The sequence below is a fragment of the Capricornis sumatraensis genome, chromosome 11 (assembly GCF_032405125.1).
Source record: "Capricornis sumatraensis isolate serow.1 chromosome 11, serow.2, whole genome shotgun sequence".
NCBI lineage: Eukaryota > Metazoa > Chordata > Mammalia > Artiodactyla > Bovidae > Capricornis > Capricornis sumatraensis.
Window position 1 is genome coordinate 35879487 of NC_091079.1, and position 27069 is coordinate 35906555.

Consider the following 27069-nt stretch of genomic DNA (forward strand, 5'->3'; position numbering starts at 1 on the left):
GCTCCCTGCCCACCACCTCCCTGGAACCTTCTGGAATGTGCTGCCTGGGCCATACCAGGGGGTCAGGAAGCAAATCATCTCAGGCCTGGGAACATTCAAATATGGGCAATGGTTTCGTCCAGGTTCAAGCCACTCAGTGTTGAAGTGGGGTCCTTGAGCCAGAAAAATCCAAGAATGCCCAGCCTTGTCCCCAGGGAGGTCAGCTGGCAGAAGGGACTCTTCAGAAATGTGGGGAGGCCTGTAGAAAGGGCCTCCAGGTGTGGGCCACCCTGGGCACCAGGCCCAGATGCTCAAGCTGTAGCCGAGTGGGCCTGTAGGCATTGAGGTTGCTGTAGAGGGCCGGCGGGCCATCACAGGGCCTCGAGGAGAAGTGGCCCTGTGGGGTCAGGTTCCCCCAAGGGCTGTGGTGGGGCTGGAACCTGGAGGCAAGCAGTGGGTTTGGGGCCAGGGGGCTGCCGGGCCCCGAGGACGTGGACAGACTCTGGGTCTGGGGGTTGCTGCCTGTCGATGGGCTGTTGAAGGGGTTGGAGGATGTGCGGTCACTGGCGGAGCCGCTGCTGTCACTGAGGCGGCCAGGTGGGGGTCCGGGGGCTGATCCGGGCTGCAGGGGTGTGGCCAGCCTGGGCGACTTGAGGCCCATGACAGGCTTGGAGGAGGCGTAGAGGTGGCGGAACTCCTCATCGAACAGCTCCACTGGCTGGCCCGTGAACTTGGAGAGGATGTTCCGGTGCACGTGCCCACAGAGCCAGGTGAAGCTGGAGGGAGAGGAGAGAGAGTGAGGGCTGGGGATGGGGAGGCCGCCGGCACCCTGCTCTGGAGGAGGACCAGGAGGACGGTAGGTGTGCCCACTGTGCCTCCACGCTGGCTCCTTCCACCCTGATTGAACCCCCAGTCACCCCTCCCATGGATAACCAAGCTGAAGCTCAGAGACAGCGATTTTGTGTGTGTGTGTGTATATGTGTGTGTGAAGTCACTTCAGTCGTGTCATAGGTCTTTGCAACCCTATGGACTGTAGCCTGCCAGGTTCCTCTGTCCATGGAATTCTCCAGGCAAAAACACTGGAGTGGGTTCCCATCCCCTCCTCCAGGGGAGCTTCCCAACCCAGCGATCAAACCTGCGTCTCCTGCATTGGCAGGTAGATTCTTTACCACTAGCACCACCTGGGAAGCCCCAGCGAATGTTTGCACAGAAGTAATTAAGATGCAGAGGAAATCCTAGCCTCGGGTCAGGGCTCCCCACTGGTGCTCAGATGAGAGCCCCTCAGAAGTCCCCATGGAGGAACAGAGGGGCCACGTGCTGGCCGAGCGCCAGTGTCCCCCACTGTGCTGCTGGGGGTCACCAGCCGCTGGGGCCGCAGCAGCCCCACCTGTGACATGCATGACATCTGCCTCTTCCAAACAAATGAGGGTCTGGGCTGCTCCTTGGATGGCAGGGCTGTGGGCTCAGGAAACTCTAAAGGGTGTGGCCAGGTTTTCAGAGGTGGGAAGGGGAGGGAGAGTCCTATGCTTTGGGAGGGATGGGAAGGAGAATACTGTGGGGGTGGGGGTGGGGACAGGACAGGAGAGATGCTGCATGGAGGGTCTGCCTGGACACAGCGGAAGGACACCCTCAAGCAGAGGCCCTGACCCTCCCCCTCATTTACACATTTTATTGAAAACAAAATGCTTAAGGCATTTACGTCTTACTTTTATGATTCCCTAATTTAAACAGATTCCTTTCTATCTCTGATTGAAAACTCTTTTCACTCCAGTCACCCCTAAAGAGCCAGGTGATAGCACAAAAGACTATCGGGTTAGTGACAGTCTAACTGTCAAGAGAATCAATAATGTGGGCCCAGGCCTGGAGCAGTGGATACAGAATGGTCAGAGGGAGACAGGGTCTCTGTGTGGGATGGAAACAGCCTCACCAAGGGTCTCAGCCTCCAGGCCCCAACTTGTCTTTCCGCCAAAAGGCAGGTCCAGCTTCTGGAGTCCCCTGCTGTGTGAGTCAGGGCAGGGCCCATGCAAAGCTGGGGAAATTGGGAAGAACAATGAGGCTTTGTCCAAACCTCACCTGCCACCCAGGAGCCACCCACACAACCCAGAGAGATGGGCAGCTAATGCTGACTGTGGGCAGCCAGCTGACAGGGAGGCAGCAAGCCCTGGGACAGCAGCACTGTTGGCTACACTAGGAAGTCAATTGTGGAACTTCCCTGGCGGTCCAGTGGTTAAGACTGCGCTTCTACTGCGGGGTTCAATCCCTGGCCTGGGAATTAGGATCCTGCAAGCTGCACAGAGCGGCCAAAAAAAAAAAAAAGAAGAAATCCCCCTGTGTTGTTTGGAATAAGGCTAGATTAGACCAAGCAACTGCGTGCTTTCTCAACCAAGAAGGTCCAAAGGTGCCCAGGCAACTTTTCCGGCCCCACACACACTGTGTGCCCTGTGCCCCCGTGTCCCTATAGCACCTGAGTGCTACCTCCTCGCCACACTCACTGTGTAAGGGTGCTCCTCCCTTACACCCCGAAAGTCCATTCATCCTGTACTCTAGCTTTTACACTTTCTTTTATCACCATCCACGGTAAGAATTTTATTTTTATTGGGTTTTTCGTTTCTGACTCTTAAGTACATAGGGGCTTTCCTGATAGCTCAATTGGTAAAGAATCTGCCTGCATTGCAGGAGACCTTGGTTCAATTCCTGGGTTGGGAAGATCTCCTGGAGAAGAGATAGGCTTCCCACTCCGGTAGTCTTGGGCTTCCCTGGTGGCTCAGTTGGTAAAGAATCCACCTGCAATTCGGGATACCTGGGTTTGATCCCTGGGTTGGGAAGATCCCCTGGAGAAGGGAACAGCTACCCACTTCAGTATTCTGGCCTGGAGACTTCCATGGACTGTATAGTCCGTGGACTAGCAAAGAGTCGATCACAACTGAGCGACTTTCACTTTCACAAGTACATAGAATTGATTTGATCATAATCTTTGGCTCAAGACCCATGCCAAACATCTATTAATGGCCCATTTACACTTGCGTAGCTTTATTTGGTAATTTTAAATAACCTAAGCACCTATAAACAGGGGGACATGGAAGCCTATGAACAGGGAAGCCTGCCATGCCGCAGTCCACGGGGTCACAACTCAGCAACTGAACAACATACAACAGCATCTATGAACCTACCACCCGAAATAAAAGGCTAGCATCTTGACAATGACTTGCATTTAACCACATGGTTCCGGAACACATTTTTCCAGTTTCCCCAAAATAGAAGAAATCATCACCCAGAATCCTATGTCATAGTTCCTATACTTTACTTTTTCTATAATAAGAAAAAGTTTTATGTCTTCTCAAAAGTACTGTCCACCTTCCATATACTCAAGGATGAAAAATATTCAGGAAAAAAGGTCTTCCAGAAAGTTTCAGAAACCAAGACTAGAATTTGCCAGTTGGCAACCATTTACATACAGTCTACACTGTATTCGGTATTTTAAGTAATCAAGACACGAAGTATGCAGGAAGATGTGTGTAAGTTATATGCAAATTGTACACCACTTGATATGAGGCACTTGGGTGTCCTTGAATTTCGGTATCTGTGGGGATGCTAGAACCAGTCCTCTGCAGATGCTGAGGAACAATGGTAAATATCTTTATTTTACTTGTTTTTAACATACATGTCCTCTTTGGGGATTTTTTTTCTCTTAAATATTGCTGGTTATCCATGTTATTTCTTATTGCTGTACTTCACTTGTCCTTGTGGTATGATATTCCACTGGGGGCTCTATCATCCATCCTCTCACTGATAGGCATTTGAGTTGCTTCGATGATTTTCCTGTTGACTGAGGGAGGAGCACCCTCTCACACCAGTACTTATACTTGTCTCCTAATGTCTCACGGACCAGTTTTTCTATCTAGGAGTGGAATTGCTGGGTAAAACCAGGTGAATATTCAGCTTTAGAGGAAATGCCTAACTCTTTGCAAAGTCACTGTGCTGATTTGAAAACCCCCAGTGATGTAGAAATTCGTAAGTCCACTATTTGTATTGTCAGTCTTTTTTTTTTTTGATGAATAGGTATAAAATGGTAACTCATTCTAGCCTTGATTTGCATTTTCCTGATCACTGATGATGCTGAACGTCTTTTCGGGTGTTTCCTCCTGCATGAAACGCCTGCTCTCACCTCTCGCCCACACTTCCATTGTGCTGTTTTTCATGTGTGGTTTGTGGGAGTTCACTGTGATTCTCAATGCTGATCTTGTCAGGGCATCATGAAAACCTGTTCCCAGTTTGTAATCTGACATTTCACTTACTTTGTGCTGTCTCTCAGTGAACCAAAGTACTTAACTGTAGTATAGTCAGCTTTAGCAATCTTTTCGGTCAGTGCTTTTTTGTGTTAACACAGAGGACTGTCCGTGTTAAGACACCTAATCCTTATCCTAAGGTCTAAAAGACACCCATCTCTATATTTTACTAAAAGTATTAAAGTTGTTTTTGACATTTCTTTTAATCTATTGGGAGGTGATTGTGTGTGTGTGCACGCATATGTGTGTATGTGTGAAGTAGAATCCAGTTTTTCATATGGAGAATTTTTCTCCTGGTCTCACCTTTCCCCGCTCCTCTGACATGCCCTGTCAGGTTCAGGTCTGGGTCTAGGCTTTCTGTTCTGTCCCTCTGTCACTCTGTCTGTCTCTCCCACAGGGCCACATTGTCTGCAGCTCCACGACTAGTCCTGATCTCTGGACAGGCAAGTCCTCCCCACCTGTTCTTCTTCAGACTTATCTTGGCTGTTCTTAGAGAAACACATTTTACATCCTGAACTGTTTCCATACGAAAATACATGCATAACCCCACAACAATTTCCTGAACATCCTTTACCTCAGTGTGCTCTGATTATTTTTATTCCATGTTATTTCATTTTTTAAGAATTCTGGGCATCATCCACTAAGTCAGTTTCATAGATGGTGATGCACCAGGTTGAAAAATGGTGTTCCTTCAGCCACACTGGGGGCTTCCCTGGTAGCTCAGCTGGTAAAGAATCTGCCTGCAATGTGGAGACCTGGGCTGGAAAGATCCCCTGGAGGAGGCCATGGAAATACTCCAGTATTCTTGCCTGGAGAATCCCATGGACAGAGGAGCCTGGTGGGCTACAGTCCATGGGGTCACAAAAAGTCAGATACAACTGAAGCAACTTAGCACACATGTACGTAGCCTCGTTGGATGGCCAGGACCTAACATGAACATTCATTCATTCCTCAGATATTTATGGTCATAGATAAACATACAGGCACTGTATTATCTGTACTTCCTTCCAGGAAGCAATAGAAAAGAAAACAGACCCAGTCTAGGTCCTGACACCATGTTTTTTACGATCTTGGCTAACCAAGTTCATAGATAAGCTCTCTGGGGATTCATGTGGAAGCTGCCACCAGCAAGATGAGTTAGCAGGATAAAGACAGCAAGAATGAGCTCTCCAGCAAAGGGAATACACAGCAAGTGCAAAGACTCAGAGGCATGAAGGACCTGGGAGGAGGCCAGTGTGGCTGCAGCAGGGTGGATGGGAAGAAGAGTCCTGCTGAGACAGAGGCCATGTAAGAAGGTGGATTTCTTTCCCCCTAGGACAGTGACATGCATTGAAAGATTTTAAGGATGAAAGTGATTTGATCTGGTTAGCATTTAAAAATCTTTCTGTTCCTGGTAGAGAAAGCCCAGGGGTGGCCGTGAGGGTCAGGTTAAGGTTGCCCTGCCCTCCTCCAGGGATCTTCCCAACCCAGGGATCAAACCCAGGTCTCCCCCATTGCAGGCAGATTCTTTACCAGCTGAGCTACCAGGGAAGCCCCCAGTGTGGCTAAAGGAGCACAATTTTTCAACCTGGTGTATCACCATCTATGAAACTGATTTAGAGGATGATGCCCAGAATTTCAGGGAAGGCAATGGCAACCCACTCCAGTACTCTTGCCTGGAAAATCCCATGGATGGAGGAGCCTGGTAGGCTGCAGTCCATGGGGTCGCTAAGAGTCGGGCATGACTGAGAGACTTTACTTTCACTTTTCTCTTTCATGCATTGGAGAAGGAAATGGCAACCCACTCCAGTATTCTTGCCTGGAGAATCCCAGGAACAGAGGAGCCTAGAGGGCTGCCGTCTATGGGGTCGCACAGAGTCGGACACGACTGAAGTGACTTAGCAGCAGCAGCAGCAGCCCAGAATTTTTCAAAAATGACTTAAGATGGAATAAAAATAATCAGAGCACACCAAGGTAAAGGGTCAGGGCAAGAGCGGGAATCGGGCCGGCTAGAAGGCCATGCCTTTATCATGTTGTTCCTCAAGCTGTCTCAGCTCCCTGCTCTTGCACCCCGTCCCTCTGTTCCAACCTTTTTCATCCTCCAAGTGTCAATCCAACCTCCAGGACCTGCCAGCCAAGACCCCAGGAGGGGTCGTTTCTTAGCACATACTGACCTTAGAGCACATACCACACTACATTCTGGCCATTTATCTATGTTTCTTGATGAGAGGGAGGTGTTCCTAGCACGTGGTACATCACCTGGGCTGAGTGAGACCCTCAACAAGAGCTTAGCTGTTGGGACGCAGACCCTCCCCAGCCCTCCCCTCAAGGCTCAGCTAGAGAGAGAGAGAGCTCTCTGGTTAGCCCTTTGTGTGCATCCAAAGGGAAGGGCCGCAGACATGCCCTCGCCACACCTATGGATGCTGCTGTGACAGAAGATGGACGTGCTTTAGGCCAAAGGAATTTGAGAAGCAGGTGCAGGAAGAACTTTCTGACTCCCGCTTGTCCCTGAAGCTGGTCACACTTTAAATGGATGCCTTATCTGGCATGTGCTAATGTCTCTGTACACTGTCTGTATCAAAATAATGAAACATTTTGGAAGTAAAATAGGGCCCCCAGAGACAACACAGCAAATTGCATGGCTTTAGAATCACACCTGAGAGCTCTGAGAAAGGAAGCGAGGAAACGTCCTATTGCAACGCAAAGGGAAACCAAGGCACTTGGAAGTGTCTCCCTACCCGAGATTCCTCCCAGGAAGGACCCAGATTTCCCCCTTTCTCCCAGGCAGGTTCTGTCTCCAGTCTCGTGTAGGTGATGAGTCCCCAGTTCCCCCAGGAGCTGCAGGTGGCTGTGTGGATTTGAGCGGTTGGGGCTGGTCTGCACTGAGTTCAGCCTTGGCCTCCTCGAAGCCCCAACAGAAGGTGGAACCCAGCACTCACCTGTACGATCCACACAGGACATATCTCCAATCCGAGATGATGAACTTCTCCCAGATTTGGCCGGAGAACTTCCTGCCTGACTTGGCACAGTACACTTCTCCTTCCACACTCCGGATGGAGATATTCTGTTGGAAGGGAAGTCAAGGTGTCCTCACTATATATTTACGGTCACACACCTGTCTAGAAATGTCTGGAAGGATGCTCAGCAAGAGCAAAAGGGTTATCACTAGTTGGTGGGATTATGGGCCATTTTTAAGCTCTCCTTGGCTGAATCTTCTAAATTTTCTTCCATATCCTGACATTATTTGAGTAATGAAGAAGAAAAGAAAGGGGAGATGGTAGAATTCAAACAAAGTAGAAAACAGGAGTGATAGGATGCTCTTCCAGTTCAGGCCCTAAGCACACCCCTCAGAATCCTCCTGCCCTCTCTCCCCTGTCCCTGTTTCTCGGGGCCGTGTGTTCCTTATGGCACAGCTACACAGCTTTCAGGCAGGATGGGGCTGAGGTCTTCTGAATCCAAGTCCAGGGGTGTGAGCTCAGCTGCTTCTGATGGGGAAACCGCTCACATCACGGGTTTACGGTACCCTTCATTAGTGTCTAGGGCTTCCCTGATAGCTCAGTTGGTAAAGAATCTGCCTGCAAAGCAGGAGGCTCCAGTTCAATTCCTGGGTTGGGAAGATCCCCTGGAGAAGGGACAGGCTACCCACTCCAGTATCCTGGCCTAGAGAATTCCATGGATTGTATAGCCCATGGGGTTACAAAGAGTCAGACATGACTGGGCCTCACTTTCACATCATGAGGAAGGGCCATCTGACCTGGACTTTGAGCAGGAAGTGGATGTTTATTATAGTGAGATGCGGGCATGTGTCGCCACGGCATAGCCTATCCTATCCTCACACAAAGTGCCTTTCGCACCATCACGGGGCCCTACCTTGAGATGAGTGTCAGAGATCTGGGTTTTGTCACACATCTCCTGGAAGAGCTTCACGCCTCCCTGGTCCAGGAGCACACAGACAAACACCCCGCGCTTGTTGGCCGCCTCTAGGATGTCACAGAAGATCTCCACGTCCGTGAACACGTCCATCAGGATGGCCAGGACCTGGGCCAGGGCAGAGGGGTCGGACCCCAGAAGGTCAGGGCCAGGTGCTAGCTGGTTTTGGCCTAACTCCTCAGTCCCAGTGGGCCTGGGAGCGCTGGTCCCGTGAGGGCTGCACCGGGGGTGGGGGGGGACGACAGGGCAGAACTGTGGAAGCACACAGAGCGGCAGCCAGGCCCTACCCGTCCCCAGCCCCTCCTCATATCCTCTGGCCTCTCCTCCCACTGTTGGAGTGGAAAGTGCAGAGGAGAAAGGAGAGAAAAGCAAAAAGCGAGGAGGCAGAGAGGCGGAGATGAGGCCAGGGGAGGTGGTTGGGCAGAATCACAGGAGAGGGACAGATTTACAGTTATGGGTTCTTAGCTATTTGGACAGAGGAGGCAATGGCACCCCACTCCAGTACTCTTGCCTGGAAAATCCCATGGACGGTGGAGCCTGGTGGGCTGCCGTCTATGGGGTCGCACAGAGTCAGACACGACTGACGCGACTTAGCAGCAGCAGCAGCAGCTGTTTGGAGCTCGAAGGCACTCTATGGCCACTGGCTTTCAAATGTTTTTAAGTCTCAAGCCAGACACTTGTGGAGACCCCAGGAAGTATAAACTAGACTAGATACTGAGCTGCCCCAGTGGGTGGAGAAGGGAGTCCTACTCAACCAGCAGGTATTGCGTCGTCCGGCAGAGCAGAAACTCGGGGAGTGAGGGGGTCTAGATATCCAGTCACAGGGAGAGAAGTACGTGTTCCTGCCAGGCACCCATTCATCCTTCTTGTGCCAACAGCACTGCAATTTATCTTATTTTTGACCATACCGCGTGGCTTATGAGATTTTAGTTCCCCAACCAGGCATTGACAGGTAGATTATTCAGCAGCCATTAAAATGATCATTATAATGGTTACATAGAAACTATAAGGAACAGTGAAATGTTTAAGCAAATCTTTCTGTTTAGTATAATGCTCACCAAATGTGTATTAACAATTAACCAAGTGAAAAAAGAAAACAAAGGACAAAATGATAGCATGTCTACTACAATTGCCAGTGAGGGAAGGAGGTATATAGGTAGACAAGTGCAAAGCCAAAATTGGCAATCGTATTTGGCTGGGAGACTATGGTGATTTTTTCTTCAATGTCACCTGTAATAATAATGTTCTGCCACTTTTCTAATAGTTACAATACATTATTTTGGACCATAAACATCTGGAAGTAGCAAGAACAAGAAGAGGGTCAAAGAGGGAGGTGAAGGAGTTGACTGGCACCTACATGGAGCTGACTTGCTGCTCAGTTGCTCTGGGTGTCTGGACAGTGGAGGGGACCACTGAGAAATTGCTCACTCTGGCCTATAGGTCACTAGAGATGTTTAGAACCGTGGCTCTGTTAACACACAGTTAAGCACATGTGTGTGTGTTAGTACCTCAATCATGTCCGACTCTCTGTGGCCCCTTGGATGGTAGCCCACCAGGCTCCTCTGTCCACGGGATTCTCCAGGCAAGAATACTGGCATGGGTTGCCATGCCCTCCTCCAGGGGATCTTCCCAAGCCAGGGATCGAACCTGGGTGTTCCTGCATTGCAGGCAGATTCTCTACCATCTGAGCCGCCAGGGAAGCCCACGGTTAAGTACTTGTACACATTAAAGCTTATGATGGCAATAACTCTGAGGACCTCTCTCCTGAAAGATAAATGCCTCCTCCTCCAAGATATTGGCGAAAGAGACAGTTCTCTCACCTTAGGAGGTCAGTAAATCCTCCCAGTTGTGTCCCAGTGAGTCCCTGTTTCCCAGAGCCAGGGCTGGTAAGCGGGTGACTAATGGACAGAATGTTTTGGCTGGGTTTACAAAAAGCCCAGCACCCTAATGTAAGGGATGCCTGGAGAGACAGGCTCATGGCATCCAGGTTCATCTTGTTTGCCTCCTGTTGGCACTGTCTCCCAGCTGGATCAGTTCAAGGTCAGTAACTTCTTCCCGGGGCTCGCCAGGTGACACTAGTGGTGAAGAACCTACTGGTGTGGGAGACACAAGAGACTCGGCCTCAACCTCTGGTTCAGGAGGATGCTCTGGAGGGGCATGGCAATCTGCTCCAGTGTTCTTGCCTGGAGAATCCTCAGGGACAGAGGAGCCTGATGGGCTACAGGCCATGGGGGGGCAAAGAGTAGGACGCAACTTTAGTGACTGAGCACTCACGTATACAACTTCTTCCATCCCCTGTGTGGGAGTCCCACCTCACAGGGCCTAGTGAGCTGAATGATGAAATCCCAAAAGATACGCCTACCTTTCAACCACCAAAACTGTGGCTGTGACCTCATTTGGGAAAGAGAGTCTTTGCAGATGCAATTAAGACTCTCAAGCTGAGATCACCCTGGACGTTTTGTGCACATGTGCTAAGCTGCTTCAGTCATGTTTGACTCCTTGAGACCCTATGGCCTGTGGCCCACCAGGCTCTTCTATCCATGGGATTCTCCGGGCAAGAATATTGGAATGGTTACCATTTCCTTCTCCAGGGATCTTGCTGACCCAGAGATAGAACCCGCATCTCTTATGTCTTCTGCATTGGCAGGTGGGTTCTTCACCACTGTACCATCTGGGAATCTTCTTAGGGCCAATCAGACGGATTAGCATGGAGGCACTGGAGAAGGCGATGGCACCCCACTCCAGTACTCCTGCCTGGAAAATCCCATGGATGAAGGAGCCTGGTGGGCTGCAGTCGCTGAGGGTCAGACACGACTGAGGGACTTCACTTTCACTTTTCACTTTCATGCATTGGAGAAGGAAATTGCAACCCACTCCAGTGTTCTTGCCTAGAGAATCCCAGGGACGGGGGAGCCTGGTGGGCTGTCATCTATGGGGTCACACAGAGTTGGTCACGACTGAAGTGACTTAGCAGCCCCAGCAGCATGGAGGCATGGGGTTGGCTGAGAAGGAGAGGGAGGTACTTCCTGTGCTAAGGAAGGAAGTCGACCTGGGAGCACAGCCTGGCAGGGCAGCTCTGGGAATCTGGAGCCTCAGAGAGATGGAGGGACCCAGTCAGGGGTCTGCAGGTCTGCTGGGGCAGTGCCCACAAGCAGCATTCATCCTGCGGAGACCTCGAATCGTGGCTGAGAACCCTCCACTACCAGCCAGGGAGACGTGAGTTTCTCATGGGCTGGAAATCCTGCTGCTTTCGGGAAGGCAGGAGACGGGAGGGGAGAGGCGATTTGGGTCCTGGTGGGGCCACCAACCATGTAGGGGCCAGTTGTTGGAGGCACTTAGCACCCCACGCCCCACTTTGTCCTTTGATTGCTACTCTTCCCTTTCTCTCATATGTGCTGATGCTCCCTTAAAAAAAAAAAAAAACAACATAATTTTCGCTCTTTATTTATTTATGCCTCACAGCATGCAGGATCTTAGTTCCCTGACCAGGGCTTGAACTCGCAGCCCCGCAGTGGAAGCGTGGAGTCCTGGAGTCCCTGATGCTCCCTTTTAGAGTTTGGTTGATGCGTAATAACCACAGCACCTGAGCACCTGATTTCCTGAGCACCTACTCTCAGCCGCACGTTTGTTTCCTGTGACCTTCACAACAACACCATGACCCTGACTTCCCTGGTGAAGAACAGGGGTGTAGAGATGTTAAGTAACTTGCCAAAAGCTGCAGGGCTGGAAGGCTGGAGATGCCCTTGATCCCAACCCAGAGCCACACTCCCAACCAGTCTGCCGTGGGCTAAGAGAAGGACTCATCTCTGTTTACATCAGATGTAGTCTGTCTCTTCTCTGCTTGTGGGTTAGGGATGGGTAGGGAAGGAGAGTCAAGCCTGGGAGGGCTGGGGGACCCCAGAGAGCAGAGCTCAAAGAGAACATGGGCAGAAAGGGCCCGGGTGGACCCTCCACCATCACCTATCTGCTGACCACAGGGTGAGGGGGCCAAGACCCCTTAGAAAGGCAGCTGTGAGAGGCCCATCCCCTCCAATCGTATGCTCCCCCCTTTAGCATCACCCCTGTCTGTGCCAGGTGCTTCTTGCCCTCAATGCCCACCTGGAGCACTGACAATACACCAGCACGGAGCTCCAGCACTCAGAGGGGAAGAGGGGCTTACTCTGGGGAACCCCCCGTGGGACGGGAGACCGGCCAATCACAGATCCCAGGAGGATGGTGGCAGGGTGGGGGCGCTGGACCCCTCTCTACCCAGTCTGCCCTCCCTTGGCAGCGCATGTCAGAGGAACAGCCAGAGAGCTCGCCATGGGGCCCCTGGTGGTACCCGAGGCCCTGGAGTCCCAGTTACCAGGTGCGGGGCCAGGGGCACGCTCATCAGCTTCCTCAGCGCATGGTGTGGTGGGGGCAGGCTTCCTGCTGGGTCCCATCCCTGAGCCTTGTTCTCCACTCAGCTGCTCCCAGGGCAGGGGCTCGGCCTGAGAAGGTGGTCCTTGACATAGGGGTGGGGGCATGGAGCTTCTTGGGAACCGGCTTACAGCTGCCCATTTGCTCCTCTGCATTGCCCCACTCCCCCACCCCCACCTCCCCAGGGAGCTGGGTAGAGTTCTTTCTGCACTTAAAGGGAGAGGAAGAGGAATCCAGCAGGGCTGGGGGGCTTGTCTGCTCAGGGTCTCCAACATTTTGGCCTCAGGACCCCTTTACACTCTTAAAAATTACTGAGGCTTCCAAAGAGCTTTGTTTATGTGGATTATAACTATTGATATTTATCATATTAAAAACAAATTGAGAAAATGTTTAATGTTTCTTAAACATTATTTTAAAACAACTAATATTTGTTACTTAAAGCAAGATTAAACTCATCACATGCTAACATGAATAACAATTTTAAGGCAAAAATAACTATACTTTCCAAAGCAACAATGGAGTGAACAGAATGGCATTATTTTTCAGTTTTGCAGATCTCTGTGGTGTCTGGCTTAACAGGAGACAGCTGGTTCTCATATGGCTCTTGTAGCAATCTGCTGTGATGTGTTGTTTACAGGAAGCATATAAAGGTAGTCCAATCTCACACAAATGAGTGGTTAGAAAGGGCAGTACCTCACAGACTCACTGGAGGGGTCTGGGAACCTTCGGGGATCCTGGACCACACTTGGAGGATGGGTTATTCATGTTTTTTGTTTTCTGTAATTTGTGATGCTTTGACATCCTAGGGTTAGTTTATTATTAGAGGTGGCAAACATATTGCCTAGGAGCAGCCTCTGAGATGCTAACCAAGCAATACAGACCCATGTCCCAAGCTTCCGTTATCTAACTCTCCAGCATCCTGACAATATTTCTTTTCCCACCCTAAATCACCCCAGTGCCAAGAACAGGACAACCGGGGACTACCTGTGGCTCCGAGCCTTCGGAATTATTCAAACGAACCAATTCTCAACAGTTTATCTCGCCCTGCCTTGCCTTTCCTGCAAAATCACAATAAAGACTTATGCCCACGCATTCCCTGGCTCCTCCCACCCCCTCAGCCCGCAATGGACCCTGGTGCTCCCCACATGGCCCTGCGTGGTGTGCGGTGCCTCCTGCTTCTTGGTGAAAGTGAAGTTGCTCTGTCCTATCCGACTCTTTGCGACCCCATGGACTGTAGACTGCCAGGCTCCTCCGTCCGTGGGATTTGCCAGGCAAGAGTACTAGAGTGGGTTGCCATTTCCTTCTCCAGGGGATTTTCCTGACTCAGGGATTGAACCCAGGTCTCCCAAATTGCAGGCAGACACTTTACCGTCTGAGCCACCAGGGAAGAACTTGGTACTTGACCCAAAAGCCAGCTATCTTTAGACCAGCCATAAAGGTTTGCAGAGATCAGAGTTGACTTGGTCCAAGGGTCCAACCAGCTCCTCTTTGGAAATTTTAAATTAAAAGACAAAATTTAAAACAAGGAGAGAAGGAGAAAAGCCACTCTAAGTTGCTTTGAAATCACTAGCACTTAGGTACTATCATGAATAGAGACTCACCTATATAAACATGTTCTACAGCTGAAATAGGCTCTGGCACTTATTTCCTGATCTGCTGCTGCTGCTAAGTCACTTCAGTCGTGTCCGACTCTGTGCAACCCCATAGACGGCAGCCCACCAGGCTCCCCCATCCCTGGGATTCTCCAGGCAAGAACACTGGAGTGGGTTGTCATTTCCTTCTCCAATGCATGAAAGTGAAAAGTGAAAGTGAAGTCGCTCAGTCGTGTCCGACTCCCAGTGACTGACCCACGGACTGCAGCCCACCAGGCTCCTCCATCCATGGGACTTTCCAGGCAAGAGTACTGGAGTGGGGTGCCATTTCCTGATCTATCCTATATATAAATCTGTAAGGGACCATGGCTATTACCTGTTTTCTTGTATCCTTAAAGTGCCAACGCGTACTGTAGGGAACTGCAAGTTCCTTCCTGATAGTCCTTTCCCGGTCTCCCTGCCTCCAGGGCATCCAGCCCTCTCCCTCCTCCTGACCTCTGCTCTTGACCCGCCCTAGGCCTGGAGTTCCTTTCCCTCCCTTCTGTGCTCAGCAAACTCTTACTCAGCCTCTGAGACTCAACTCACAGGTCACCTTTTCTGTGAAGCCTGCTTTAGTCATGCTCCCCTCTGCTCCCAGGCACAGCGGGTTGTTCAAGTCCAGTGTCCACTCGATTCCCCTAAGGGCAGGTGGCTGGGAGGAGGGATGCCTCTTGTTCTGCTCTGCCGTCCTGGGTGCAGGGCCTGGCCAGTGCAGGCTTTGTGGAATAAAGGGATGACAGCATAACGGGAAACAGGGCGAACTCCTGCTCCACAGGGAATATACACTGCTGGCTCTGTTCATTCCTCTCTGTTCTCTTCTGCGGGGGCTGAAGCCATAGGAGAGGGAGAGCACAAACCTGCTCCCGCCCGCCCCCTCTGTGTGGACGCTACTTCCCAAGGACCGCCCGTGACTGGGGATCCAGCCTCCCTGGCATCTCTGTGGGAACAGGTCACTGGTCACTCCGGAGGCGTGCGTGTGCTGTGTATGCGAGTGATATCACAAACTGCCTGCAGAAGCCTGACAGCTAACAAAATGAAGGTCATCAGGGCCTTCCTTGACTTTGTTGTAGTTTAGTTGCTAAGTTGTGTCTGACTTTTTTGCGACCCCATGGACTGCCAGGGTATAGCCTGCCAGGCTTCTCTGCCCATGGGACATGATTTTGAGCAAAGTCTGGAAGATAGTGGAGGACACAGGAGCCTGGCGTGCTGCAGTCCGTGGGGTCACAAAGAGTCGGACATGACTGAGCAACTAAACAGCAACCACAACATCAGGGCCGGGATGAGCGGGACTGACGTAGAGCGCAGTGAAGGCGACCCACCCAAAGGGGTGGCCTCGACTCAGCACCCACAGAGCCACTCTTCCGACTTGCTAAGGGAGCTGGAAATTCTTACTGTTGAGTGGAATCTTCTGATTTTTAAGTGTTCTCCTAAGTTTGTAACATGCTGTGTGGATAGAGCAAAGGTCAGCAGCAGGCCTCGAGTTCACAGAGGCAGAGAGATGCCTCCCTGGGTGGGGTCGGGGTAGGAGAAGGATTTGGCAGGGGGACGATGTTTCACAAGCCCTCACCTGCCTGCTTTCCAGGAGCCTCACTCCCCCTTCAAGCTGCAGCTGAGGTTGAGAATTTCACCACCACCATTGGTCCCCGCCCCTCAGGAGAGCACTGAACTTCAGCACAGAGAGGCCAGAGGTAGCACGCTTAGGAACAGGCCCCGGGACCTGGAAAGGACCTTAGTCCAGTGTGGAATCTGGGGCCTGGGGAGGCCCAGGGACTTGCCCTGGGTCGTGCAGCCCACCCCAGGCAGTGTGGGCACTCCTGACTGCCCGCCTGAGCCCATCAGCAAAACGTCAGCGAAATGTGAATTATTGCTCTGAAGTAGCCTAGCAACGTGAAAGTCGATGCTCTACCCCCTGTTATCTTCTATTTTGTTCTTCAGAACTCTGCTCCTTCTCCTCTTTTAAGCACAGCTTCCCCACTGCTGGTGGCTTCTTCTGGAGCCAGGAGATTTCACACAGGGATTTTGGTCCAGTGGCTAAGACTCTGCACGCCCAGTGCAGGGGCTTCAGTTTCAATCCCTGGTTTGGGAACTAGATCCCACATGCTGCAACTAAGATCAAAGATCCCATGTGATACAACTAAGACCTGGCACAGCCAAACACATCAATATTAAAAAAATTTAAAAAGGGGATTTCACACAGTATTGAACTTGGGAGGGGAGTCCATCATGAGAGTGGGATCTTAGCAGAAAAGGAGCTTAAATATCAATTTGTTCTTTTTCAAGTTCTTTTAGATGTAACAGAATTAATGCTTTGGTGGCTCAGATGGTAAAAAATCCGCCTGCAAGGCAGGAGACCCTGGTCGGGAAGATTCCCTGGAAAAGGAAATGTCTACCCACTCCAGTATTCTTGCCTGGAGAATCCCCACGGACAGAGGAGCCTGGCGGGTTACAGTCCATGGGGTCACAAAGAATTGGACATGACTGAGCGACTAACACCCACACACATAAATGTAAAATAAATAATTTGAGTGATGAGACAGGGAGACCCTTTACAGATAACAAAGTCTTCTCCTGGGAGGCCATTCTCACCTCTGGCTCTCTGCAGTTTTGGGAAGAGAGGGGCCACCCATACCCCTATGCTAAGGAGTCATTTTGTGCATGTAGGTAGGATGATCCCCTCTCCCGGGCTGACAGTGTGCAGCCCCTGTGGATCCACAGTCCAGGAGCAGCAAGGGAACTCCTGACCAAGTGCCAGTCTCGGTGCCTTAAATTCTGCCAGCTAAGCTCTGGTCTTGAAGGATTTTTCTTCCTCTAAAGTCACCTATTAATAGGTAAACACTCTGGGGAGGGAGAAATCTTTTCTGCTGCTTCCTCTGTCCTCTGCCGACCACCGGCTGGATTCAAGCGCTGTGCTGGATTTGTGGGCAGACAGGGCCAGACGAGTCTGAGAGGAAACAGGACAGGTTTGCGTCCCAGTGGAGCAAGCCCCTTCATTCAGAAGCACAGATGCGAGGCGCTTCGCCTAGCCTGGGGGACTCAGGAAAGCCTACCTGAGAAGGGGACTTCAGTCCCCTTTGGTCTTGAGAAGGAGTAGGTGTTGGAGGAGACGCCAGGAAGGTGAGGGGGCTCCTGGCAGAAGGAACGGCATGTGCAGAGGCCTCAAGACAGAGCCTGGTGGGTTTGAAAATCTTCAGGTCACTCGGGATTGAGTGGCGAAACAGGGGAGAGGAACTGGAGGGCTTGTGAGCTGCGCTGCGGAGTCAGCTCTTCCCAGTGGGGGCAGGTGGGAGCCACTAAAGACTCTAAGCAGTAAAGGGGACAAATTCAGTTTCAAGTATAGAAGAATCATCTACAGGGACTTCCCTGGCTGTCCGATGGTTAAGACTGCGCTTCCGCCACAGGCAGCTCGGCTTCAAGCCCTGGTCGGAGAACTAGGATCCCACAGGCCGTGTGGCATGGCCGAAACATAAAAAGTGTTTACAGCAGCTTGGAGACTAGGTGGTCAGGGTCAAGATGGGAGAGGAGGGTCAGAAGGGAAGCTATAATAGGAGTTCCAGCGATGGGTGGCCAGGAAAGCCAGATGGTGACAAGGGGGAATCTGGAAGTCAGTGATCCAGGGCCAGGCAGAGAGAAACATCCCTGGTTCCACCCTATGCTCCAGTCATCTGGACTGCATGCCTCAGAGCAGGAGGCACCCCTTTCTGCTTTCCTGCAACCCCCACCCTCACCCCTGTGGCCAAGGAGGCGCGGGCTCGGCCATCGCTACCTGGCTGGTCCGGGTGATACAGCGGCGGATGAGGTCCCTGATGTTGCTGTGCTTGTCTGTCTGGAAGTACACGGTGGCGCTGGACTTCTCCTTCAGGTAGGGCTTCTCGGCGGAGGCCCAGGTGTGCAGCAGGGCCGGCTCACTGCCCTCTGAGGCCACGGGGAAGTAGGTACCTGATTGCAGGGAGCAGGAGTCGAGCCCCTTGGAGCCTGCCTCAGCTGCCCCTGGGGGCTCCAGGGCACAGGGGGGCTCCTTGGCCTGGGCCTGGATGTATTGGGCCTCCACTGAGGACAGGAAGTCCACCTCGCCTTCCTGGCTGAGCGCCTGCCAGTAGGCCTCAGGACCCCCATCCAAGAGGGCGTCTGTGGCCAGCCGGGCACTCTCATTGTCGCTGAAGTCCACCCTGGCTGGCCGGACCCACTGGCTCTTGACATCTTCTAGGCGTTTCTGGATCTTGCCCAAGTGTCTTGCCCGGCTCATGCTGCCCTGATCCTGAGTCGTGGCGGGGGAAGGCAGGGAGCGGCTGATACCTGAGCCCTTCCTGATGTCAGGGCCACACCGCCCAGGAGGAGCGGGGTTCCTGGCACCTCTGAAAAGCACCCGTTCCTGGCACTGCTGTGAGGCCCGCAGCCAGGAGTAGCTGCTCCGAGGAGGTGGTTTACTGCTGTCCGGAGCAACCCTTCACAGGGCTCATCACCCACTGCCAGGGGTTGGCTTATCTCTGAGCAACGCCCGCCCTGCCCGCCGGCCAGGAGGGCCGGCTCCTTCATGCCTGGGCACACTCAGCCCTGGGAGACTTCCTCTCCTCCCAGCAGCCGCGCTGAGCCAGCTTTCCAGCTTGTTGTGCAATTCTCCCTGAGCTCCCTAGGCCCCACATAGGAAGCCAGCAGGCTCTCCCAGCTCCGGCATCACCTGATGCCTTGGGTCCCCCTCCTGAGCTCTTCAGTGTAGACGCTGATTGGTTCAAAGACAACAGTTTTCCTGCCAAGTCCCTGAGATCCTGTGTCCATCCAGTCCCTGTGTGAGAAGGGAACTGGGTGCCTGCCAGGCAGAACTGTCTACCTGGTGCTCCTCTTTTCTCTCAGTGACTCCTCAAGGTCCCCGACCTCCCCATCCCCAGGAAAACCCTTCTCTCCCATCGCTCTTCCCTTTTTGTGTTTGACATGGTGGTGCTTGAGCAGAACCGCCAGAGAGGTACCAGTCCTGGGGCCAGCACTGGGCTGTTGAAAGTGTCTGCTTGGAATACCATCTTGAGAATCTTCAGTCATGTCAGACCCATGGACCGATGGGATTGGTCATTCTCAGTGCTGGAGGGGTAGGTGGCCACAGGTGTGTTTAAAGCAGATGAACCGCTACTTTAAAGGGGGAAGCCACATTTTCTTTCCAGATCAGGGCATCATCAATTCCATCTCAATGGACTGCAAAACCTAGAGTCTTGGTGTTACCAAATCAGGTCTCGCTGATCGACCCTCAAAAATCAGTACTCCAGATAGAGACAAATGTTGGTAAAAAAGGAAAATTTGCCTTTAATCAGAATTCTGGCAATTTGGGGAGATGGTGGATGCAATATCCCCCTAAAACCACCTCTTGAGATTCTGCTCAGCCATGAGATTTTTAAAGAGAAAAAGGGAAGTAGCCTTAGTTACTCTTTGAGGTAAGGACTCAGAGTCATCACTGTCCCCCACTGCATGCAGGCTTGTTGACCTCTTGTGATCTTTCTTAAGATACAATCTTGTTCACCCAGCTTGTTCATGAGATGACTGAAGGGGAAGTTAGGGAAGAAATCTGATTATCTGTTAATTACTTATTCTTATTTAATTTCTACTTCTTTGATCTATGGAAAGAACCAACAGATTAGGCAAGGTATTCTGTGATCAAAAGGTCTGAAAGGTGCGCTAGGGCCAGGAGATGAATAGAGCACGGAGGTGCCTCTTTAAGATTAGTGGCAAGACAAAGGGGCACCTCCTGCAGAGAGCTCTTTCCTGCCAAAAGCTGTTTACATGACTGTCTTTGAATGGGTTCTTTCAGAAACAGACTCTGAGGCTAGGATTCCGGTACAAGTGATCCCAAGAGGCACTGATGGGGGGCAGAGGAGTGAGATAGCAAGGGGAGGGGAGCTGCTGCAGGTGTGTTAAGGAGCAGGTCACCTTCATGGCCATCTGGGGTTTATGAACGTCTGTGGGAACAACTGGGCTTCCCAGGTGGCGCTAGTGACAAAGAACCCACCTGTCAGTGCTAGGATCGTGGGGACGTGGTTTGATCCCCAGGTTGGGGAGATCCCCTGGAGGAGGGCATGGAAATGCGCTGCAGTATTCTTGCCTGGAGAATCCTCATGGACAAAGGAGCCTGGAGGGCTACAGTCCATGGGGTCACAAAGAGTCGGACACGACTGAATTGATTTAGCACACACGTGGGAACAACTGGACTCCACACTCTCGCCCTTCCTCCAGATCCTGCTCGTGCAGGTGGACTTCACCTCTTGCTCATGTTCTCCTCGAACCTCCCCTCTTCCCCATCTCCTCTGTGTCCTCAGCCTGTTCTCCAGTCTGTGTCACCGAGTCCAGTCCCCAGTCCGGTGAGGGGATGATAATCCACTGGATTTGAGCTGATTCACTGCGAGGCTTAGAAGCTCTCAATTACCGAGCACCAAGTACTGAGTCCCGAGCCTGGTGTTGGAGACCCTGCATGTCTGTGATGGGTGTGGACATCCTTCACTCGGCTGTCGTCGAGTCCTCCCTGCCCACTGGCTCTCTGTGCTAAGGGACACTCAGAGGATCAGGCCTCACTTCACAGACGTCAAAGGCAAGGTTCAGAGAAGAGCAGTGACTTCCCCAGCTAGTGAGTCCCTGGCACGGTCCCTGCAAAGTCCGTGTGCTTTCTACCAAGCTTCACCCTCCCTCCCCTTCCCCTGCCCTTTTCCACTCAGAACAATCCAAATCTTCTTTTCAGTTCCAGAAAGTGTATAAGGGAGAAGGCCAGGGACTTCCCTGCTAGTCCAGCGATTAAGACTTTGCCTTCCAATGCAGGGGGCGTGGGTTCAATCCCTGGTCTGGGGCGCTAAGATCCCACCTGCCTCATGGCCAAAAAAACAAAACATAAAACCAAAGCAATATTGTGACAAATTCAATAAAGACTTTAAAAATGATCCACCTGAAAGAAGTCTTAAAAAAAAAATACTGCTAAGGCTGAGGAACCCTGGTCTAGGGCCCTCACCCATGTGGGAGATCCATCCCCTGCCACTTTGCTCAGCCCACCCCCTCAGCGAGATCCTTGCTTCCACCATCATGGTTGATTCAAATCCTTCTCAGCGTTCAAGGTCTTCCTAAGTCCCATCCATGGGAGGGAGCCTTTGCTGACAGTTCTTAACTGCTTCTCCTCTGAGCCGGCAGGGTGCTTCCGGAACTTGCCTCTTGTACTAATGATAGGTACACTGCTTCATCTTCCCATGACGCTTAATTCCTTGAGTGGTGCAAAGGCAAAAAGCTTCCATGCCTTTGGAATCAGGCCCAGCTGGGTTCAGACTATGCCTGTGACCATATGTGACCCTGGGGAGGTAACTTAGAGGGCCCCCTGGACTTGACTTTTCTGTCCATGTAATCACAGAACACTCAGGGAATATGTCCTAAGTACTAGGTGCTATTCTACGTGCTTTGCGTGTGTTAACTCATTCGGTCGTCACAGCAGCCCTGTGAGTAAGTGCTGTGACCATTTCTGTTTCATGGATGAAGGAAACTGAAGCACAGAAGTTACCTGACTAACAAGGTCATCTGACTGGAAGGCGGCAGTGCCAGGAGCCACAAGTGGGTGGTCTGGTCCCCATGGCAACCACAGCACCCTCTGCCTTTTTCAAGGGATGAACCTCAAAAGGTGTGAGATCTAAGAGAGAAGACATGTGTGATATGAGTGGTCCAGCCTTGCCCAGTTTCTGCTCCATTCTTCAGCCTAAGATAGCGCCAGTCTATTCTCTAGGATATGGTTGATATTGTATGACATACTGCATCCTGCTGCAGCCCTGCAATGTGTTTGTAAAACTGAGGCATTGGGTGGTTGTTAGTCATTCAGTAGTGTTCAACTCTTCGCAACCCCGTGGACAGTAGCCCGCCAAGTTCCTCTGTCCATGGGATTCTCCAGGCAAGGATATTGGAGTGGGTTGCTATTTCCTCTTAGGAAGGTTAAGGAAATTCCTCAAGGGCCCAGTGGCAAAGCCTGGATTGGGTTTGTCTCCGAAGACCTTACTTTTATCAGCACCCAAATTCTGGTAACTGTGGGTGTAAATGAAAATCTCCTCCTTCCTACTGTGAGCAATTTGAGGAGGGGGATGGGGGAACCAGCAAGACATGACTTAGCTTCCTGGCACCCCAGCACCTCTCCCACTTTGGGGCTGGCACAGAGTAGGCATTTAATCAATGCTTGTTGGGTGAATAAACGGCTCAGGGCTCCCAGGGCAGAGGCCAGCTTACACAGGCCGAAGGTACTCAAGCAGGAATCCAGAGCTTTCTGTGGGGTGGCTCAGGGGCTGAGGGCCTGGGCTCTGGGCCCAGGAACCTGGAGGGACAGGGTGTCTGTTTGACTCGAGGGGCAGCCGCCACCCTCCCCCTGCCACCTCCCCATCAAGCCCTGCATCAGCATGAAATTTGTATAGTCTCATTACCCAGTGACCCAAGAAGTGCAATTAAGTTGAAAATTAGTTGGCATAATTAATTAGACGGGTAAATAGCTCCCTGTCAACACCAATCAGTCCATGCTGCATATCATCAGCTCAGCTCAGGCAGGCAAGGAGCTCGAGCAGCTGCTGCTTCTGTGGCAGGCCAGGGCCTAGGGTGGGAGCGGAAATGGGACAGGGTGTCCAGACAGTTCCCGTAAACCCCACCCCTCTCCAGGTCCTTCCACCACTGCCTTTCACGGGATCAGCCTCCCAACAGCCTCCCGTCAGTCTCCCATCCTTGGTGCCCAGCAAAGCCACGACTTAATTCCCAGCGGCCCACAGTTCATGGGGTCACAAAGAGTTGGACAGGAGTTACAGACTGAACAGCAGCAACACGGCAGCGAAGCCCTTCGTTCCCTCACATCTCCTACTTTTGAGTTCCCGACCCCTTGCCCAAGAATTCAGACATGCATAAGAACCACAAGAGCGCCCATTGTTTTTTGGCTAATACATTTGCAGAAGCTTTTTAAAAAATTAAGGTATACCTTAGATGCAATAAAATGTACCCTTGTTACTACTCAGCTTTATGAGTTTTGAGGAATGTGTCCAGTGTTTGAACTTCCCTGGTGGCTCAGTGGTAAAGAATCTGCCTGCCAATGCAGGAGACCTGGGTTCGATTCCTGGTCAAAGGAAATGGTTGGGAAGATCCCCTGGAGAAGAAAATGGCAACCTACTCCCGTATTCTTGCTGAGAGAATCTCATGGACAGAGAAGCCTGGTGGACCACAGTCCTTGGAGTTGCAGAGGAATGAGACACAACTTGGCAACTAAACAACAACATATAGTTGTGCAACTGTAGCCAAGCAGGACCCTCTGTGGCCTTCCTGAGACAGACCTCCCCATGTCCTCCACCTGCCTCTTGTTTACAGAAGATCTGTAGCTTCCTAGGCCTCCCTCAAGTTCCAAAGAATAAATTTAACCTGAAAAGTGATAAAAGGCAAAGCAAAGGAAAACAGTGAAGCAAGACAAAATCATAGTTTAGCCATTGAACAAAGTCAAGGGCATCTAACGCCTCCTCAAGGGCTATAGATAATATTATGCGCCATGTCCTTGGAGCCCTTTAGCAGATACTGAAAGCCCCATCAGGTAGAAGAGTTAACTGTATGATGCCCACATGCACGTAGACCCCAGACCAGCTGGAAACAGAAAGTTGATGATGTTGACTCCAGATTACCTCACCACCAACCAATCAGAAAAATGTCCACAAGCTGATCACACACCCCACAACCCCTGTCCCCTATTCTGTTTTTTAAAACCTTTTCCTGAAAGTCACTGCGGAGTTTGGGTCTTACAACCACTAGCTGTCTGGGCTCCTTGCTTGGGGCCCTGCAATAAAAGCTGCACTCTCAGAAAATGCCCCCTTGTAATCAGACTTTCACCCTTTGGCCATCAGATTGTCACCTAAATTAGTCGAAGTCTCTAAGCTTTAAATTATGAGCCAAATACCGTAATTTTGCCACAATGTGGTTGTGCAATTTCAGGCACAAATACTATGTTTGAAATACAGGTGCAGGAAGAAATGTTAGAGATATGATTTGAAAGGATTAAAGTGCAAGAAGCCTAGGCCCTGGATACCTGACTACTTTGGGTCAGACTCATGACACATCAGCACTGTGACGAAGGTGGCCCCATGGCTCTGCACCCTGACATAACTGGGGGTGCCAAGGCACACACCATGACCTCTGCCATTGCCATTACACCTGTTGGAACTGTGGGCAAAACCACTGCCCTGTTCCAGGGCTGAACCTGGAAGCGGTAGGCTTAGCTCCTTGTGGCCCCAGGGCTACTGGGACCACACCTAGCACCACACCTCACCTGTCAGAATGCGGAGTGGAGGGCCCTGAGAGGAGAATGCTGTAACCCTCTCCTGTCCTCTGGCTAGGGGACCTTGCTGTCCTCCCCACCCTGGATGTGCAGCATGGGAGATGGCTCTGAATGTGTTTCCAGCCAGGTCATGGAAAGGCCTGCTCAGTTACTGAAATCAGAACCTGCACATCTTTGGAACTAGGAACTAGGTCTTTGATCGGACTAAAATTTGGAGATCTAGAAACGAATCCACGGAGGCGTCTGCCCTCAAGGAGAGAGAAGCCAGTACAGGAGAATGTGAGAAGCCTTTTATGTCGCCATCAAATGCTCAGGGGCCCATTCTGGGCTCAGCACAGCTTAGAGCATGACCTCTGCTACGGCCTTGCCTACAGTCCAGAGGGAAGGACAGCAAAGGAGAGTCATGACATTGAATTGGGATGAATGTTAAGGTCACGGGAGCTAGCGAATACAGAGCAGGGAGGCTGACCTAGCCTGGGGTCAGGAAGCCTTTCTGAGGTCACCACAGGTTGGTGGAATTAGCTGGGGGAGGTGGGAGGGAATGGGTGCCCAGGGGGTACAGACACTGAGTGTGTGCTGGGGGTTGAGGGAGGCGGGGTGGGGGGGGGCAGGGGGTGGGTAAGACTTGAGCTCCAGAGGTCAGACCTGCGAGGGGTGGGGAAGAAGGGATGGGGGAAGGGACAAGAGGACCTCCTCCTTTATCTCTTGGACAGTGGGATCCATAGAAGCTGTTAAGCAGGACACAGAGAAAACTGCTGCCACTGGCCTCAGTGTGGAGAGAACAAAGGCCCTCGGGGAACACCCAGCTGTCAGGGGCGAGGCCTTCCTCCTCCTGGCTGCTGTGTCAGCGTGGCTCAGAGCAACGACTCTCAGATGCTTCCAGCAACAGGCTGACTCACACAGCGCTGTCCACTTGTCCAGTCAAAGCTGGAGCTGGAAGGGCCATGGCCCTGTGCTGCCCGGACCAGACGACAGAGATGAGCTGGCTGCTCCCTGCAGGGCGTGTCTGAGGAAAACTTCCTCCTCCCGCCCTGCACTCAGCCTCTCTCAGCCTCCCTGCCCTTGCCCAGCTAGCTGCACCCTGGCTTCTGGCTTATCAGAGCCGGAATAACCAGATGAGACCTGTGGGCCTGCAGCCAAGTCCTGCCACGTCATGGAGCCCTGGCTGGGAAGGGGCCAGGCCTGGGAAACCTCTGCCTCCTCCCAGAGAACCTCCACCCCAAACTGGTCCCTTCTCTCCGGCCTCCTTCCTTCCCCAGTAATCCTTCTCCTCACCCAGCCTCTTGTCGTGCAGTCATTCGGTCGAGTCTGACTCTTTGCCACCCTTTGGACTGTAACCCACCAGGCTCCTCTGTCCATGTAATTCTCCAGGCAATACTGGAGTGGGCTGCCATTACCTCCTCCAGGGGATTTTCCTGACCTAGGGATCAATCCCATGTCTCTTATCCCCCCTCCCACACTGGCAGGGGGGTTCTTTACAACTAGCTCCATGTGGGAAGTCCCAAATTGTATGGTAGATGAATTATATTTCATTAAAGCTATTTAAAAAGAAAACCACATCGTTTAAGTCATTAAGTTTTGGATAGTTTGTTAAGCAGCACTAGCGCAGCAATAGCTGACTGATACACTATGTATGAGTGTGATTTATAATGAGCATGGGGTATTTATGTAATGAAAATTCTGCAAAATCAGAATTTATTTGGTTCCCCACAAACAGGCCCATCTTTCCTGTTTTCCTGCCCAGTGGTGGCACCAGGATATTTCTGGGCATGTCTTCTCTGAATCTGGAGTGACATTTAGCTTCTCTATTCTTGGCAGTAAACCAGAGACAAGTCCTGGAAGATCCTGTGGGCTGTGTCTCCACTAGGCTCCCTCCCTGAGGTCTCTGCAGCCGTTCCCGGGATGTGTTTTTATTTCCCCAGGCCTGGATTGTCTCCTGGCTTTCCAGGTGGTTGCCCTGCCCAGATCTATCCAGGTCATAGGGAAAGAATAATTTGCAACATGTTTCCAGTCAGTTTTTCTGCTTAGCCAGCCCTGAGCTTGCCTCTCAGCACACACACACACACACACATACCTGTAAAATAGGTTTAAACAGCCTCTACTGCCTGTCAAATCAAATCTAAGCCTCATCAAATGCCTGGACGCGTACCCCAGGAGTATGATGTGATGATGTTCAAAAACTGATCAGCTGGGTAAAGAGCTGCTGTCAGTGGTCAGGCTAAGGCTTCCTTCCTGTCTCTCCTCCACATCTGGTCTTCCTCCACCTTCAGGATTTTATTGGAGGTGAGAAAACTCCAGGGCTGCAAATAAAGGGAATGTTCAATTCAAAACATAGGTTTAGAAGTGGAATACATGGACTCTAATGACTGACCACTTCAGCTTCTACATCAAAACTTGAGAGGACATACATAACCAAGACGATAGATTCAGGAGAGGTGATTGTTCAGAATATAACTTGAAACTGTTTAAGGAATTGAATTTTAGTGTCAACACAAAAGTCTTCCCATCGTTTTTCATGTCTTCATGTTAACAGTGTCTCAACATTTATACCTGTAAATATAAAAAATAGGAA

At 51.4% G+C, this 27069-nt stretch overlaps 1 protein-coding gene across 1 annotated transcript; it reads right to left on the reverse strand.

The window, feature by feature from the left end:
• Positions 1-220: 220 nt before the first annotated feature.
• On the reverse strand, positions 221-18449 carry FAM83A (family with sequence similarity 83 member A). The gene is made up of 4 exons (XM_068984046.1): positions 17970-18449; positions 8115-8282; positions 7184-7308; positions 221-755 (listed from the first exon to the last, which is right to left on the reverse strand). The coding sequence occupies exons 1-4, from the start codon at positions 18447-18449 to the stop codon at positions 221-223; spliced, it is 1308 nt and encodes a 435-aa protein (XP_068840147.1).
• Between the last annotated feature and the right edge of the window lie 8620 nt (positions 18450-27069).

Excerpts from the sequence above, each read along its gene's own strand:
- FAM83A (XM_068984046.1), bottom strand. The coding sequence starts at position 18,449 with ATGAGCCGGGCAAGACACTTGGGCAAGATCCAGAAACGCCTAGAAGAT. Across the intron at positions 8,283-17,969 it reads GTATCACCCGGACCAGCCAG|GTCCTGGCCATCCTGATGGA; the intron begins GTAGCGATGGCC and ends GCCCTGGCCCAG. Across the intron at positions 756-7,183 it reads GTCCTGTGTGGATCGTACAG|CTTCACCTGGCTCTGTGGGC; the intron begins GTGAGTGCTGGG and ends CTCTCCCTCCAG.